General features: G+C 57.8%; 2 protein-coding genes and 1 long non-coding RNA gene across 4 annotated transcripts in view; 2 read left to right on the top strand and 1 right to left on the bottom strand.

The window, feature by feature from the left end:
- LOC128775635 (uncharacterized) overlaps positions 1-17916 on the top strand; it is a 198824-nt gene that overhangs the window by 168512 nt on the left and 12396 nt on the right. The window lies entirely within an intron of this gene.
- The window catches only part of FYCO1 (FYVE and coiled-coil domain autophagy adaptor 1), a 74636-nt gene that overhangs the window by 46271 nt on the left and 10449 nt on the right, over positions 1-17916 (top strand). For both annotated transcript variants that reach the window (XM_019416550.2, XM_019416551.2), the window contains exons 15-16: positions 14091-14186; positions 16910-17120. In XM_019416550.2, coding sequence (XP_019272095.2) covers positions 14091-14186; positions 16910-17120 — 307 coding nt within the window. The remainder of the gene's footprint in view (positions 1-14090; positions 14187-16909; positions 17121-17916) is intronic.
- Positions 1348-6541, bottom strand: CXCR6 (C-X-C motif chemokine receptor 6). The gene is made up of 2 exons (XM_019416553.2): positions 6273-6541; positions 1348-3256 (listed from the first exon to the last, which is right to left on the bottom strand). The coding sequence occupies exon 2, from the start codon at positions 3233-3235 to the stop codon at positions 2210-2212; it is 1026 nt and encodes a 341-aa protein (XP_019272098.1). The 5' UTR covers positions 3236-3256; positions 6273-6541; the 3' UTR covers positions 1348-2209.

The raw sequence follows: 17916 nt of genomic DNA, 5'->3' as shown, positions 1-17916 counted from the left end.
CCCCGTTGCCTCGGCCAGGCAGCCCCCAGCTTGGCCCCCACGGTGCGCCGTCTGGGCCTCACGGGCACTCCTGGAGGGAGGGCCGCCCTCAGCCGATGGTGCGGATGGTGAACTGGGCCCTAGGAGGCCGAGCACCTCATCCCGGGACGCACAGGGCCGGAGCCCTGCTCTGCCCGTCACGCCGCACGGCTGCGGGGCCCCCGGTTATGGCTTCTTCACGTCCTCCTTTCCAGGCAGGGCCTCCATCTCTCGTTCTGGGGAAGTGAGGGGCCGGGGGCCCCTCCATCAGAAGTGCTAACCCTTGAGATGAACGCACAAAGGAGGGGGGCATGTGAAACTCCCGCTTTTAAGCCAGTTTGTACTTTTTATTTTTTTTCCTGCTGCTTTTTTTTTTTTTTTTTTTGTATTTGAAGCCAATTTAAAGAAGATAAAAGTCAGGCTTGTCACCATAGAAAGGGCAGAGTTTGCCGTGCAAGGAAGCGCTCAGTCCACAGGGCCTGTGTCCCGTGAGGCTGCCGCCCTCCAGGGTGCATTTAGGCACGAGTGTGAGACGGTACGGGGGTCACGTGGGCCTGCGAGGCCCGGCCTGTGCGCAGCTGGACCAGGGTGCGTGCGACATGCCAGGCGCCCTTCCCGCGCCCTGCCAACCTGCACGGGACAGACCTGCGGCCTCCGTGTGTCACTAGGTCTTGAGCTGTCACTGCCGTCTTTGGGGCCCTCCCACCCCCGAGTGCCCCCTGTGCTAACGGTTCTGTATGCACTGTCCCAAGTCCCCCCCACCCCCACAGCCCCCAGAGGCGGGGGCTGTTATGGCCCGTGTCTCACCAAAACAAAAGAGGCTAAGAGATTGCCAGCTGGTCATGCTCACCAGTGAGCACCGGAGCTAGGGCTCCACGCCAGCCCCATAGCCGACCGCTCAGCGGGGTCGGACCCACCGCCCTGCCTGTGTGCTCGCTCGCTCACTCGCTCTCTCACCGTAGGTGATTGGTCCTCTCCAGTTTGGTGAGTGGTTTTGCGAAGCATGAGCCAGAAAGGCAACTTTAAGCCGATAGAGCAGATGACTACAAGGATCTAATCTAAAAACCACACACAAGCGTCTGCCATTTAGAACTGCTCCATCGTGTGACCATGTCACAGAGGTGACACGAGCGTACCTCACATTTTGGGCAGGAGGTTGAAAGCCACGGTGAAAGCATTATCACTGGTGTGTTCCATTTCCTTGACCGGGCCGCGCCCTCAAAGTTCACAATTTTAACTGCTTTCCCAATGCTCTGAGCCCACAAGTAATCACCTCCAGTATGTGCCAAGCATACGGTAAAGTAAAACGTGCCTGGGGATAAACATAGCTTGGAGACTTTAAAAGGGTTTTATTTTGTAGCCACGAAAGACATATGCCATTTGATATGCGTGTGTTTGTATCCTACATACACTGATACATGATTTATCTGCGTGTGAGCATGTCGGGCGTTGGACAGCTTAGTTTTTAAATGAGCAAACCCACCCAAGAATCCGATTCAGAACTGCTGCTTAGATCCATGATGGTCGTAAACTCTGCTTTGCACGTTCTCCTAGCATCCTGTGGACCGCTGGGACCTCAGCTGAGTAATTCGTTTGGGCCCGTTCATGTCCCCTGGTGTTCCTCCTTCCGAGATTAATCGAAGAGAACATAATCATCTCTCTATATAAAGGCGAAACCCGAAGGTGAGGCAGAACCTGATCTCATTTCTGTCAGGTACCTGGAGATTGAGGTCTGAGCCAGATGGACGAGCCCTCGTTTTCATGGCTGCTCTCGTCTCCCCGCTTCCCAGTGGCCAGAAGAACCTTCTGTACCGGAGAGCCTGGAGTGTCACCTGCCCTCAGCAGTTTTGTGGCAATGCTCCCCCTTCAGCATCCGGTCCCAGCCCCCACGGAGGAGGGCCTAAGGTCTTAAGGGTCACACTTCATTCCCTCGGAGCCAGCATTCTTGGGGATGGAGGAAGGAAAGCCCTTCCGGGTTTTAGAGCCCTTCCCCCAACCCTGAGCTTTAGGCCTGAGGGTTTGAGAAGAGAGCAGATTGCGTTCATGCCCGAGAAGCAGGCTCCCACACCGGCTGCCGCATGCCTTCTCCGTGAGAATGCGTAAGTCCTAAACAAAGCCTTCCTCGTGGCGTCCAGAGTGCACAGCCATGCTCCTATAAGCTCCTGAGTGGCTCTCCAAGCCCGGCCGAGGCCTACAGCTGGAACATGCTGGTGGCCTCCACGTGATGCGAGGCAGAACAGGTCTTGGAGGCATCGTCGGAAGACTTCCATTGACCTGAGACCCCCAGGTAAGGGAGGCAGCCGAGGTCTTTCACGAGTTTCCAGAAGTTCCTCCGAAACTTCAAGCCAACAAAGGCATAGAGCACGGGGTTAAGGCAGGCCCGCAGGTAGGCGATGGCCTCCGTCACGATGATGGCATAGTGGAAGCTGGTCATGGTGTAGTGCTCCCAGTTCGTGCTGCGGATTAGCTTCACGAGGTTGAAGGGTGTCTGGGTCAGCAGGAACGCGGCCACCACCAGGAAGATGACCTTCAGAGACTTGTGCTTCTTGAAGCCTCGGGCGCGAAGCAGAGTCTTGATTATGACCGAGTAGCAGACGATCATGGCGACCAGGGGCAGGAAGAACCCCAGTGTCATCTGGGTGGCGAGAACCACAGTGGAAATCTCCTCGTCGTGATAACCACAGACGAGCTTGTCGAGATAGAGGACGTGGCCGTAGATTATCTGCGGCAGCGAAAGCAGCAGGGAGGCCCCCCAGATGAACAGACAGATGGCCTTGCCCCATGCCATCCGCCTCGCCTGCTGGTTGTAGGCCTTGGTGGCTCGAGCCACCGCAACGAAGCGGTCAATGGTGACGCAGGCGAGGATGAGCATGGATGTGTAGAAGTTCAAGGTGTAGATGCCCAGCAGGGTCTTGCACAGGACGTCGCCGAAGACCCACTCGTGGATGCTCGCGTAGGCCCAGAAGGGCAGGGTGCAGACGAACACCAGGTCGGCCAAGGGCAGGTTCACCAGGAACACGTCCGTCAGGCTCTTCAGCTTCTGGTAGAAGACGTAGATGACCAGCACCAGCGCGTTCCCCGCCAGGCCACAGATGAACACCCCCAGGTACATGCAGGGCAGAAAGACCTTGCGGAACTCCAAGAAGCGTTCGTGCCCCCGGCTGCCGTCGCTGGAGGTGTTGAAGAAGCCGGGGTCCACGTAGTCATACTCAGCCATGGCGTGCGTTCTGATGAACACCTGGGAGGCAGACACGGGAACTCCAGTCAGGGCCGAGGGGGACACCTCCTGTCCTCCCACAGTCCTGTTGCCCCACTTTTAGGGGGCGCGTAGCCATCTCCTGAACCCACCCACCTGAGTTCCGGTCAGTGGCAGCACATTCCAGTACCCTGGAGACAGCCAGAGCTGAGGGGCGATTGCCTGGGCGGGATGAGGGACCCTGAATTGGCCCTAAGATTCTAAGGCTGTCACCCGCCTCACAGACAACACATAACTGACCCCCATGCACAGTCCATAAAATCCTGTGCCAGCTGGCCTTGAAGCCAAAGGTCACCGTGTGGTGGAGTGTGGGCATTGCCCTCCTGGAAGGGTAGAACTGCTTTTTTTTTTTTTTTAACCTATTTTCATTTAATATTTATTTTTGAGAGAGAGCGCACGCGCACTAGCTGGGGAGGGGCAGAGAGAGAGAGGGAGACACAGAATCTGAAGCAGGCTGCGGGCTCCGAGATGTCAGCACAGAGCCCGACGCGGGGCTTGAACTCATAAACCGCGAGATCGTGACCTGAGCCGAAGTCGGAAGCTTAACCGACTGAGCCACCCCAGGCGCCCCAAAAACTGCTCTCTCATGGTCAGGCCTGCCTTCGTCCGCCCATCCTGTGCCTCATTTTCTGTTGAATGAGAGCCCTGAGCTGCTAACTGCGGAAGCTAAGCCAAGTAGCCCCCCTCCCTGGGGGCTCCACCATTGAGGAGACTTCTGCAGACCAACAGGGGCTCGCGGGCTGACCCTCTCCCACCAGGGTAGACGGTCCGTTCTGTCTTTTCTTGCCCTTAGCTGCCTAGATTTAGGAGGTGGGGAGACAGGCATGGGAAGCCCCAGCTGCCCAGCACTGTGGCTGAGCTGGTCACGGCCGGGGAAGCGGGCAGCTGCCCTCCCAGCCCAGCCCCAGCCCAGCCGGCCCCTCACCGCCCGTCACACGACCCTCCTCCACCGGAGCCTGGTTTCCTGAAGACTTCTTGATCCCCAGGACCCTCTTAAACGGAGCATCTCCCCAGAAGGGAACATCACTTTAGCTTTCGAGACTAGCAGTTTATGCCCAAGGGGTCTCCTTGAACAAATGGAAGGCCCGCCAGCGGGGGGCCAGCCTTGCAGTGAGGCAGGAAGCAGCCACCACAGCCGCCTTTCTTGCCTGGGGCTCCCGGCCTTTCAGGGCCGTCACTTCCCTCTGCCCTGTGACCCTGACGAGGAGCAGGGACAGGACGCGAGGGTGATGTACTCGGGCATGAGAGCAGAGGCGGCTACGGCAGCACCGGCCCTGGGGTGCCAGGTCACTGACCTGCAGAGAGCCGGCACGCAGCGGCTCATTTCCGGTGACCCAGGGCCATACCTCGCTAGCACCTCAAGAAGGCGTTTTGAGAAGAATAGGCATTTGGTGTAGCAAAGGCAGAATGTCAGCCAGCCAGACAAGGGCATGTACAAGGAGAGATCACGTCTTCCTTTCTGATCGACTTGAGGACTCCTTGTCCTGACTGGAGACGGTATCAGCCCTGCCGGTCCTCCTGGGAACAGAGTGCCCTTTCTCTGCAAGGAGGAAGCTCGCCTTGGGGTAAGACGCCTCCGTGAAAAGCCCCTGCCCCTCAACCACAAGATGTGAGATCAGTAAGGGTGAGAGACGAGCTGTAATAACGCCACCCCGCCAGCCGTTCGGACTCCTGGGTTAAGTAGGTCAGATGATGTGTGTGTGTTCCTGCCTCACGCGGGGACAGAAACATCTTTTTCAGCCCTTAGCACGTGCACAGGTGGCTCTGCTCTCCTTAAGAGTAACATCACATCTCCATGATTGCCTGCCTCCCTCTTGCCTTTTTACAAGAAAATCCTCCTGGCGCTGGCGTTACACGTTTCCTCAAAGGGCCCGTGCAAACTCGCTTGTGATAATTGGCAAACTTGGGTGCTGTGCCGACGGACTGGAACCGCCCAGCTCTGTGCAGATTGAGTAACTGAGAATGAGTTTCCCTTCCAGAAAGGTTAAGATCATTCATTTCTTTGTCTTGAGTAGCCAAAGCCCTGTGTTGATCTATGCAACTTTTTTTTTTTTTCAAGTAACACAGTATTCAGCTTTGGAAGCAGTGTAAATGTCTGATACGAAACAAATCAAGTTACAATCCAGACAGAAAATAGAATATAGCGCAAACTATGTTTAGGTTTAGGAAATGCTTTTGGTGAGTCGGGAGAAAGCAGTACGCTTAAATTTCTCACAACAGAGTAAGTCTGCACAATTAGCATTGGCTGTTAAGTATTCCAATGAATGGGTGTCCAAAAGGATGTAAAAATTGGTCGTGATTCTGAACTTCCTTTGATCATAAACCCCTTTGAGAATCTCCTAAAAGCCACAGACCTTTTCCTCAGATGTGCATATATCTTAAGGAGGCTCCACATCCAACGTGGGGCTTGAACTCACAACCCCGAGATGGAGAGTCGCACGCTCCACGACTCAACCAGCCAGGCACCCCAGTTTTGACTATATGTTCTAAAACAGTAAAAAAAAAAAAAAAAAAGCCCAGAATTGATCAGCAGCTTGCGTCTGGCTGTGGAGTCGGGGCTGACTTCTTTCCCTTCCCCCTAAGTCTCGCCTTCTCTGAAGTCTCTGCAGTGGTATATTGACTTACCTTGAGAAAAGAAACTAGACAGCCGCCTGAGAGAGCAGCCAGTGTTGCAAATTATATAATGAAGAAGAAATGAAAATGGAGACGGAGAGATTATTCTGTGAACAGATGTGGACAGTGGCCAGCCTGTCCTGGTCTCCCGGGCAGGGCACCCCCAGTGCCGTCAGCTTACGAGCACGGACTGTGTGCCCCGAACCACACTAAGTCATCTCCACAATTCTCTAGTCGTGGGGCAAAGGCAGAATTCAGACCGAGAGCCGTCGGGCTCTAAAGTCCGGGCATTTACACGGTACTGCACCACGGGCAGGGATCAGAGGACCCCAGCAAGCCGGGGTTAGCACCTGCCTTTTAACTCTAACGAAGACGGATGACTCACCAGTGGAGAGGCGCTGTCGACGTGTTGCAGAGATGAGCGTTCACGGCACAAGGTCTGCCTCTACCTGTCTGTGATGTGGTCCGTGTTTCCGTTGAATAGCTTCTGAGAGCCCTTGGTTGGTGATCATAAGAGACCCGGCCCTACCCCTGCCTCGTACATCAGAATCCACATGACCCGCCTGCACGCGCGTAATTTGGGAGATCAGAGATAGGGAGCAGTGGCTCCGATGCGCTACCCTCCCTGCCGCCTGGCTGTGGACGCAGTCGTCTGTCAGGACCTGAGAGGGCTTCTGTTTATAAACCGAAGGGGAGCAGTAAGTAGGTCTGGCCCAGGTAGCCCACTGACGATGGTGGCATTTGTACCGTAAGATTACTTCACTCGCTAGTCCTGTCCCTCTGGAACCGTTTGGGTCTGGACCACCGCAAAGTGCAGGCTGTGGCCTGGGTTCTGGATATGCTTGATAGCCACTGACCCCCACTCCAAAAAACAGCAGCCCTGCAAAGTCAGTGTTATCCCCATTTTATAGATGGAAACACTGAGGACCCCAGCCAAAATAACAGCCCTGCGTGTACACAGCTAAAAACTGGCGCTTCCAGGATACAAACCCAGGTCTCTGGAGGTGTGGACTCCATTTCTGCTTTCCCAGCAGCACACTCGCGCTGAGCCACCAGGCCTCCCCCCCCCCCCCCCGACCCTGCACCGCGTTCAGCCCGGTCCCCACCGTGGCCGGTGCACGTCTGCTGGTCACACGGGCTCCTGTGGCTCTTCCTAAGGGCAGGGTGTCAGGCACTGGGAGCAGGGGCCAGGCACGGCCTAGGACCTAGGGACTAGCACTCAGCTCCACTAGGAGCCAGGCTCCGCTCTGGGTGCTTCTCACCTAGCCGTCCAGCCCTCGTCCTTCACAGATGAGTAAGCAGAAGGGTCGAGAGAGGAGCTCGCTTGCCCGTGACACTCCTGTCCCCCGGAGCCGCCAGGTCACGAGGGTCCGTGTGAGCGTGGAGCTATCCGGGGGGTCTCAGCAGAGGCTTGGGAGACCGCTAGTGGATGTTCAAGGCCTTTTGAACGAACTAGTTCAAACGCTCCCGCCACACTGGTACACACGAACGAGATGTTCCCCTGAGGGCAGGAGCCGGGAGGCTATGCGGGGTGTCTGCCTCTGGGCGGACGGTGGGGGGACACGGGCCAGTGGACGGTGAACGAGCTGAACCAAACACCGCAGGCGAGCGGGGCCAAAGCACCCCTCCTCTGAAAGAGGACTTCTACGGCAGACATCCCTTAAGAGTGAGCCAGCCTTTCATCTTGGAACCTTCGGAGCTCGGAGAGAGGAGCTTTTTTCCCCGGGGACAGGCCAGCTGTGTCGTTTGGGACCAGTCCACAGCACAGAGAACAGCCTGAGCCTTGTCAAGCACCCTCAACGCGGCCATGCCCTGCTGTCTCGGACGTGCAAGCGTCTGCACCCCGTGGGAAGAGACGGGGCTCACCCCGGTGCCCCCCACCACCGTGCGCACGCTTGCGGGGGGGGCAGGTATTTGAGAGGGCACGTCGTCACCCTTCACTAGGGGAAAGCTCTCCAGCGAAAGACGTGCAACTGAGCTGGAGGAGGGAGCCGCTCACAGCGTCGGAGTCGGGGCGGGGTGGGGGGGGCGGCACAGAACCTTATTTCAACCACTTTACAAAACGCCCGCTTGCAACTTCTTGTCTGCCGATTTGGAGTGCTCTTTGTTTTGAAGACCTTACTTTTCTCTGAAACCAAGCTCTAAGCATTCTTAGGGGGAGACACCCAGGCATAGGTCCTAGACTTCCCCCTGGAATACTGAAACGTTTTCTAAGCAGAACTGGGGGAAGAACAGACGGAAAGCAGCGGCCGCGCCTGCTGCGGATCTGTCCTGGAAGTCAGCGCCGACCTGCTCGCTTTTCCCGGGCACCTGACGTTCCCAACCCAGAGCCCGGGGTGAGTGTCCATCCCAGGAGCCCGGAGTGAGGCGGTCACTGCTGCTGGCAGAAGTCTAGCTGCAAAGCACTGGCGGATGACGGGGGCCGTGGAGGATGAGTTAGGACCGGAAGCCTCAGAGAAATAGCCCAAGCAGTGAGCTGGGAGTGGCGTGCCCGGTGATGCCTGGCTCTTGGTTCTGAGGCTAGGCATGCGGCTTTGGGTGTCGCAGTCAGACCGCGGTTACTAAGTAATTAGAAATCAAAATACCAACAAGTGTTCTTCATCGCTTGGTACTTGGGTAAAAAAGGAAGCCACTGACTAAAAGGAAAACTACTGGGAATTTACTTTGAATAGTAAAATGTGGAAATGCCCCCGGGTCCCACACTGCGGCTCCCCGCGCAGCTCAGCCCTGTGCTGCAAGCCGGTGCTGTTCACGAGCATTGTCTGCGAGGACGGACGTGTCCTGCGTCCACGCTGCCCCCACACAGTGGCCATGGGGCACCTGAAGTGTGGCCACTGCAACCAAGGAGCCAAATTGTTGGCGTTTTAAAATTTTTGATGAGTTTGAGTTCAAATGGCCCCTTGAGGCTGGTGGCGGCTGAATTGGGCAGCACGTCGTAAGCAGAGAGCCGTCTCCTGACCACAGATAGAAGCTGGCCTGGGGACTGTGGACCCTGGGTAATCGGGCACAGTGAAAAGGGCTGCTTAGCGAGGCTAGGAAGGATGTCAGCAAGAGACTTAGGCCACGGGGGGCTTTTCAGGCACCCCTTCCTTCCTCAGCCCGTCCCAACAGCCAGAGGACCTGCTTCCCCAGGCAGCTTGCAGGATTGAAATAATACAGTAATTAAATGAAAAGGCAGGCATTTTGATTTGTGAGCAGAAACTATTGTAGAGAACCAAGCCGGGGGGACCTCACCTGTGACCCCTCACCCAAGCAGGCATGGACCCCTGGACTGCATTGCCAGGGATTTCCTCACCGTCCGCTGGTCCCCTTTATTCTTAACTTGGTTCTAAAGTAGAACCTTGGTCATGTCCTCTGTTGGGGACATTTGGGACAGAAACCAGCTTACCCAGGGCACGCAATCTAGACATTTATTGAGCATAGACTGGCAGGGCAGGACCCCCAAGGGACGCCAAGGTGACCAGCCCCAGAGGGTGGAACAAGTTGACAAACAGGTGTGCGTGCCTCGAGCCAAGTTCAGCTCTCCCGACCACAGGCTCTGGATGGAAACTCAGCGGGAGAGGGTGACACGTCGTCAGCGGTCACCATAGCTAGCAGTGGGCTCCTGTGGCCAGAGCAAGGAGAGGAGGAAGGGCCTGTGGGCAGTGAACTTGTCTCTGAGAAAAACACCGCAGTGGCAACAGAAGGAAATTGTTCTGGTAGGAGTTAGGGTGCCCCCTAGTGGCCTTGCTTTTGTTCCCCGGCATTCTCAAGCTTGTTTGTAATCCTCTGATTTAATTTTAAATTTTGTTTTAATCCTAATCTAGAAAAGTCGCTTTTCTACCGCATCCCACAGTAAGAGACACGTTTTACAGGACCACCCAAGGGGTTGCGTGCATGCACAGAAAGGCAAAGCAAGACCCTCGTGAAACAGTACTAACCCTTTCAACGTGCAGTATACTGTTGCATTGGTACTTTTTTTTTAAATTTTTTTTAATGTTTATTTTTGAGGAAGAGAGAGAGACAGCACGAGTGGGGGAGGGGCAGATAGAGAGGGAGACACGGAATCCGAAGCAGGTTCCAGGCTCCAAGCTGTCAGCACAGAGCCCGAGGCGGGGCTCGAACCCACGAACCGTGAGATCACGACTTGAGCTGAAGTCAGACGCTCAACCGACTGAGCCACCCAGGTGCCCCATATTGGTACTTTCCGTTCACTTTCTTCCAACGTTGGTCATAACTTACTAAATTGATTCATGACCCACTAAACGGGTCGCGAGCCACAGTTTGAAAAGCCCTTGAGAAGAAACCTCTATGCCCCTAATCGTTACCCTCGAGAGGGCATCACCCACGCATGCCTGCCTTGCTCAGCTCCCTCACGCAGGGTCTCAGCCTGGGCCGGCAGGGGCTGGGGACCTACCCTGGGAAGCATGTACCCACAGGTCATCAGGGCTTGTCGTAGTCGGAGATGGGGAGCTGGAGGAAGAGGAATGACAGGTTAGGACATCTTTTATCCTTGATGCTGGAAAACCAAGAGAACCAACTACAACGTCGGAGTTTATTCCATCCCTGCTTACTTGTTTCTCTCGCACGGTGTCTGCACTTTGGACGAGGATGAAAGCAATGGCCTGAGCAGCCTTGGGCCCTTTCTGCTCCTCAGGAGCCCCATGTCCGTGGGCGTCAAGTGGGGGTTGTATAGTCAGTCCCTTGAACACCCTCTTGCACTGACTTACCTTCTGTGATTCTGGATCTGGAAGCCAGTGGCTGCCAGAGCAACGGAAGGAGGCGGGCACGAGGAGGTCAGACTGGGACAGCGAGGGACCAGGCTTGCCCTCAGTAGCAGCAGGCATGTTCTCGCCGTGCCTTCCCTGGCAAGAGTGGAGAAGGCCGTGGATGGTCCTTTGAAACACCTTGCCTCCTCAAGCCAGCGCCGCCTGGAGCCCATCTGGTTCTGCCCCCTTCGCCCGCGTGGAGAAGGGACAACAGACCTCGGAGGAGGGAAGGGCACCAGAGTCACAGCCATAAAGCCAAGGCTGGAACCACCTCGGAGTGACGACCCCACCTGGAGCCACACGGCCTCTCCTGCCTCTGGAGTGCCCACTTGCTCAGGGCTCGCCACGCTCCGCCCCTGCAGGGCAGGGTGTCTGAAGACGGGCTGTGCTGCTTACGGCCGGCCGACCGACGGGGACTGTGTGCGGACAGCCCTGGCCGGGCAGCTGGGTGCTAGTGGGTGCCTGGTTATCTAGGCAGCTCCCCGTGCTGGCCCCGACACCACCCACTCGCGGCGGTGCCTGACAGCCATCTCACCCTCCGGCAGCCGACAGAGCTAAATGCCAGAGGGGCTGCTGAGCCCGGTGGCGAGTGGGCGTGACGTCTTGAAGCTCCGTCTCGTGCCAGAGGCTTCCCGGGAGGCCAGAGGCCTCTCCCTGGGCAGCACCGGCTCTCCCCTGGACAGAGGGGCCTTGTAAGTCAGCAGTGGGCGCCCTGCGAACCCAGCATCTGCCACACCATGCGTGACCCGGTCTCCAGCCCTCCGGGACCTGTCCTCGGTTCTTCTCTTTGTCAGCATTTCTCCGCCCTCTTCTGAATTTCCACGCGAGCAGTTTGCACCCCTACGTCTGTCGCTTAGCGAGCGGCGAGCGCACCGCGTGGTTCCTGCAGACGGCAGCGGCCGCCCCGTGTGCGCCGGGCCTACTTCCAAAGGGCCCTCAGCCTAGGGAGAGAGAGGACCCAGAGAAGAGAAGGAAGGCCCGGGGTGACCAGGGCCGTGGTAGACAGGGTGCAGGGAGGAGTGGGAAGGAGGGCTCGCGGGTGGGAGCAGGCTGCATCTGCCTGTGTATCTGCCCCCGGGGAAGCTGCCTGTCGCATCCCCCAGACTGTGCACACCGTGCCGTCCGTGCAGGTGCACCACCACGTGTGCCGACGCCGCGGCCCCATAGGCGAATGACAGCCGGGACAGGCTTCGTGGAGACCCGCTGGGTGTCATCTGCTCTAAACCACCCCTTTCTGCCCCCACGCGGAGAGCCCCTGGCTGCTCAGGGGGACCTTCAGGTAGGCCATCTGCAGCCGCTCCCCACGGGCACATCTTGCATCCCGACCTGTCCGTGTCGGTGCCTCTCCCTGTGGAAGGATGAATGTCCCGCCCCCGTGGTCGTGGTCGTGGGCTTGGCCGTGGGACTCGCCTGGCAGTGAAATGTCAGCAGCGGCGGGCGGAGAATCCCCTGCAGGCAGAGGTGATGGCTGCCGCCTCCAGGCGGAAGCTCTGGGCCTCAGCCGCTATGCTCTCTTGAATTCCTGGTGTCCCAGGGACGGTATCAGGTCAGGTCCTGAGCTCAGCTGAGCGCGAGGATCCCCAGGCATGGCTGAGGGCCGCCCGCCGTGCCGCCCAGACTGCGCCGTCGGCCGGGCACACCGGTTTTCCAGCACAAATCACAGCTGCGCTCCAGGTGGAGCCATGAACTTGGTGCCCAGGTGGGTGTGAAGCTGGTGGACGGAGGGCTGTCTGAGCACGTGGTCCGGACGCTTGCTGCCAGTCACTGACCTTGCACGTGCCACTGTGTATGCTGAGACCCCCCCCTTCTTCCAGCAGGATGCTTCCAGCTGTGTGTGAGTGTGTGTGTGTGTGTGTGTGTGTGTGTGTGTGTGTGCGCGCGCAAGTCTGCCTCAGACGGAGAGTGTTTGCGGGATGCGGCCTGTGCCCGAGTCAGTGTCCTGTGCGGTGCCCACCCCACCACGGACCTGGGCTGACCTCTCCAGGCACTTCAGCAGTAGACGGGGTGGGGTGGGGTGGGATGGGGCAGGACTGAGTTCACTCAAGTTCCTTCAGGGCCTCAGAGGTCGAGTGAGTGTCCCCCGGGGGCCAGGCTGGTGAGAACGCAAGGGTACCTGTTGGCGGTGGGAGGGGGGCGGTTTGGGGCGCACTGACCTCACCCCAGAGACCTCTGGGGAGAGCCCTCCGGGCAGTTGAGAAGGGGGTTATTGTGACATTTGGGGAAGAAGCTGTGCCGGGTGGGAGATCTTCCATATTGACACCTGCCCACGGGGCAAATGGCTCTTCTTTTCTGGATCTAAGTTCTCTCTAAGCAGAACCGTGCACTCAAGCTGGTTGGGTCTGACGCCCCTCTCGGCCATTGGCTGAGCGGACACTGGGGCCTGGCAGGGTGAGCAGGGAGCCAGAGTCGGGGCGTGGGGCTCAGGCCCGCGTCTCAGGAGCTGCCTGTGCCTCTGTGGCCCCGTCAGTGAGGAGGAGGCCTGCAGTCTGCACTCCCAGAGCAGGGGGTTCAGGAAGGGCTTAAAATGTCCCACCATCAGGGCGCCTGGGTAGCTCAGTCGGTTAAACATCTGATTCTTGGTTTCGGCTCAGGTCATATCTCACAGTTCGTTAGTTCGAGCCCCGAGTCAGGCTCTGTGCTGGCAGGGCAGAGCCTGCATGGGTTTCTCGCTCTCTGCCCCTCCCCGCGCTTGCTCACTCTCTCGCAAAATAAATACACATAAAAAACTTAAAAAAAAAAAAAATCAAATGTCCCACGATCAAATAAATGCAGGAACACTAGCTTTAAATCCAGGAGATGACTTTGCTGCAGGGTTCCTAGAACCTCGAACTTACTGTGTAAATACGCGGGGACTCTACGAGAGGGCGTGTGCTGCCCTCCGCCTCTGGCCCCGGCGTCCCACAGGGCACTGTGCGGAAAGCACGGTGTGTCTTCATTGGCAGCTGGCACCCTCCGCCGGCTCTCAGTGCAGCCGATAGTGGGCTGTGAGGGAAAGAGGCGATGTGGACATGGCTTAGGTCCACTCTCTGCCCATGGCCGTGCCCCTCGGCTCCCTCCTGGCCCGCACCATTCCCTGGGTGTCTGTCCTTGTTGCCCCCAAGATGGGCCAGAGCAGGCTTGGCTGTCATGGGTCCCCAGGCGGGACCCACGGTGCTGCCCACTGCTCCGCTGGCTGGCGCGGGGTCGGACGGTGGTCCTTTGTGTTGCGGGCGGCCCCTCCCTATGCCCACCAGAACCCCAGCAGGGAAACCACTGAGGCCTCGTGGTCTTCTCCCCATCCTGCCCGCGTGGCCCCAGCCCCTCGCCCCTACCTGGAGAGCCTGCCACAGCCCCTGTCGTGGCCTCTGTGACTGAAGGACCCCAGGCATTCTGAGCTTGGCCACGTGACTCCAAGGCTGTGGGACCCCCAGGTGCCGATGGCTAAAATGGCTGTGTTCTCGTGTGTGACGTTTCAGGGACGCCGTGTCAAGCTCGCTAACCCCTGAGGACACCGAAGACATGCCGTTGGGGCAGGATGCTGAGGTCTGCTTGCTGAAGTCTGGAGAATTGATGTGAGTGACTGAGCCCCGAGCAGGGGCTTCCCAGGGGGTATGGGGGGCAGGAGCACCACAGGGGGAGCCCCGGCCTCCAGTGCCAGAGCCGGGGGCACCCCACAGGCTGACTCGGCACCCATGATGGCTTGCAGTCTGTGCTTTTATTTATTTATGTTTTTAACTTTTTGTAATGTTTGTTTTTGAGAGAGTGAGCAGGGGAGGGGAAGAGGGAGAGGGAGACACAGAATCCAAAGCAGGCTCCAGGCTCCGAGCTGTCAGCACAGGGCCCAATGTGGGGCTTGAACTCAGGAACTGTGAGATCACCACCTGAGCCAAAGTCGGAAGCTTAACCGACTGAGCCACCCAGGCGCTCCAGTCTGTGCTTTTTTCTTAAGGTACAATCTATGGACAGTAAACTTCCCCCTTTATGTGTACAGTGCTTAGACTTTGACAATTAATACACTGTAGTCAGTCATCCCGCCAGGCTCCATGCCGGGCGCGGCCAGTGGCTTCTGTGATCTCAGGGGCCTCCGATCCCACCCGGCTCCGTGGCCCGGTTCTGCCAAAGAGGGAACGTAGGTCCAGAAAAGAACAGTGATTCAGCCCCGTGTGACCACAGTGAAGACGGAGAGCGGTCCCCTCCCTGTCAGAAGTTCCCCCGTGTCCCCTTAGCGTCATCCCGTTCTCACACCCGTGGCCCTGTGTTCTTCTTTTTTGAAAATAACTTTTTTGTTTTCTCACTGTAAGAGCAATACGTTTTCATTGTAGAAAAATAGGAAAATAGAGACAAGGAAACCACTTCGGCGGATAGCCTTCCGGTTTTTTTAAATACCTAGGTACCTCATTTTTCAACGGCGTGAGTATTTTCACGTATCGTATTCTTTGTCGCGTCCAACGGCTGCATGAGTCACTGCATCGAGTCCCGTACTCATGCACTCACGCACACGTATTTATTCAGCACCTACTAGGTGCCAGGTATGTTCTAGGTCCTTGGAGTACATCACTGAGCAAAACAGAGACCCCCTGTTGAGCTTATATTCCAGCAGGGGTTGGCAGACATTAAACAGAAATACACAAGTAAATTACATACTGTGTCACAGGGTGGTGCTGGCCGTGGAACAGAAACAAAGTAGGGTGTTTATTTATTTTTGAGAGAGACAGTGCAAGTGGGGGAGGGGCAGAGAGAAAGGGAGACAGAATCCCAAGCAGGCTCCACGCGGTCGGCACAGTGCCTGTCATGGGCTCGAACTCACGGAACCACGAGACCATGACCTGAGGCTCAACCAAGAGTCAGACGCTTAACCGACTAAGCCACCCAGGTGCCCCACATTCTGGGTTTTTTAATCCTTGATTTCTCTTCTCATTAGCATAGCTTGGGGTGGGGGGAGTATTTCCATCCGTCTCCACACCTCTGAAGGCAGATAGAACTCTCAGCCCCGTGACTTGCTGTGCAGTCTTGGGCGAGTTACCTAACCTCTCTGAGCTTCGGTTTCCACCGCCGCGTCTCGAAGGGGACAGTAACGTATTTTCGCCACGGAAGGCAGTTTGGTAGAGCGGACAGGTAATGGCTTCCTATCAGACCTGTGTGGGCCTGGACCAAGTTTCTTCATCTGTGTGATTCTTGGCTTCCTCATGTGCAAGGGGGAGCACCCTGCTTCCTCACGTGGCCGTGGTGATAGCACATGAAGCCTGCGAGCAGAGGGCCCCGCACGTAGTGGCCGCCACCTTCTCACTTCACAGTCGAGGGGATGCGACTCGCCCGAGGCCACGCCGCCCCTGAGGTGGCAGCTCAGCACTGGAGGCCCTGTCCTCGCGTCTGGTGCTCACATGCGGGCTCCCGACTTGCACGGTCCAGGAGGGGGCGCCACCGAGTCGGAAAACAGGCAGCCTCAGGGAGCAGTCCCCCCTCCGCCAAGTCCATGCTCTGATGTATGCCTCACACCCGTCAGCGGGCAGGCCTGGTTGTCCTCGTTGGCAGATGAGGAAACCGAGGCTCAGGAGGAGGGAAGGAAAGCAAAGCAGGTACCGGAACCCGGGTCCCTCTGGCTCCCCACTCGGGGCCCCGCACAGGACCCCGGGAACAGAGGAGCTCACTGTCACTAAACCTTTAAACTTACGGAAGCGGCAGTTGTCCAGCTGGCGAGCGTTAGGACCGGGGACACGGTCCCCTAGAAGCCTGCGTCCCCGAGGCCATCACCCTGCCCCACCGCCCCTGCCGTATAAGGAATCTGGGACGGCTGCGTTTAAGAAAATCAGGGTGCCCCCTTGCAGTCTTACAGCAGGCCCCAGATTTCCAGAGGGCAGGAAGTTTGTAATGACGTGCGTGCTTCCTGCTGGTGCTAATGACATGAAGGGCAGCAGGGAGTTGGAGAGGGGACCTGTGCTGGACAGCAGGGCAGCTCTGGGAAAGCTGCAGAAAGCCGAGGCCTCCGCACCCGCTTCCCGTTCGCGGCGCGTGGATCGCCTCAGGCCGTTCTCCTCTCCAATAGGCTTGCAGGGACATGCCAGCCCCACGCAGCCGGGACTGTCACCTGCGTGCTTTACACGCCTCCCCGGTGCCTCGACCCACACTGCGCACCCAGGTTTCTCGCATAGTTAAGCGTGTTGGTCAAGGGTACCCAGGCCTTGTCCTCCCAAGAGCCTCCAGGGCTTCCGGCCACCTCTGAGCCGCAGACGAGCTGGCCAGGGGACTCAGACACTTTGCCCGTTTGATCCGGGCCCTCTCCGCCCTTGGGTTTTAGGATAAAATTACCGCTGACGGTGGAAGAGATCGCCAACTTCGGGGAGAGCAACAGGGAGCTGTTCGTGAGGTCCAGTACCTACAGCGTCATCCCCATCACCGTGGCTGAGGCGGGCCTCACCATCAGCTGGGTCTTCTCCTCCGACCCCAAGAGCATCTCCTTCAGCGTGGTCTTCCAGGAGGCCGAGGACACACCGCTGGACCAGTGTAAGGTAAGGCCGGCCCTCCGCCAGCGGGGTGGTTGGGCAGACCTTCCCTGGTGCGGGGCCGTGGCCGTCCAGCCTTCTGCTGGGCAGGCCTCCCCTGGAGTGTTTGGGCCTCGGCCGTGAGAGGAACGTGGAGAGAAAGCAGGAGGACGGGTCCTCCGGGCTGCGTCCCACGGAGCAGGCAACGCTCCTGTTCTTGGCCGGCTTGGGAAAGGAAAGACCTTGGAGGCTCCAGAGCACTGTCCTCAGGCGACTGAAGGTTGCTCCTGTGTCAGACATCTCCGGTCTGACCTCGGGACAGGTCAGTGGGTGAAATTGCGAAGAATACAGACATGTGGCCCGGTTTAAGGATCCTCTTTTAGCCCGGCTGTGCAGAGCAAGAGGAGGGCACCGTGGACGAGGTTAGGGGGCATTGGGTCCCAGAGACCTTGCCAGAGACACATGGCCATTGTGTCCCTTGGGTGGTGGGTGGGGCTTGAAATCTCGGTGGCAGATGCAAGCTCATAAAGTCCTAAGACATTCTCAGCGTGGCATGCTGATGATGGCCTGGACCGCGGGTCTCAGTGTTGTCTGCACGTTAGAAACACCCACTCCTGAGGCCACCGCCACACCACTCGGTCAGAATCCAGGCAGCGGGTAGCAGAGTGTGGACACACAGGCATCCCCAGGTGCGTCCGGTGAGCCTAGCTCCAGGGGCTTGGGAGCCAGAATAGAAAGGATGGGTGGGATCCAGAGCCCGGGACAGGAGGTTGAACAGGACTCCGTGGGTGGCTGACTGACTCGGCAGAGGGGAGAGGAGCTG

This window comes from Panthera pardus, unplaced genomic scaffold (genome assembly GCF_024362965.1).
Source record: "Panthera pardus isolate Hobbes unplaced genomic scaffold, ASM2436296v1 HiC_scaffold_8, whole genome shotgun sequence".
NCBI classification, from domain to species: domain Eukaryota; kingdom Metazoa; phylum Chordata; class Mammalia; order Carnivora; family Felidae; genus Panthera; species Panthera pardus.
Note: the sequence above shows the minus strand (reverse complement) of the source record. Positions and strands in the feature narration are given on the sequence as shown.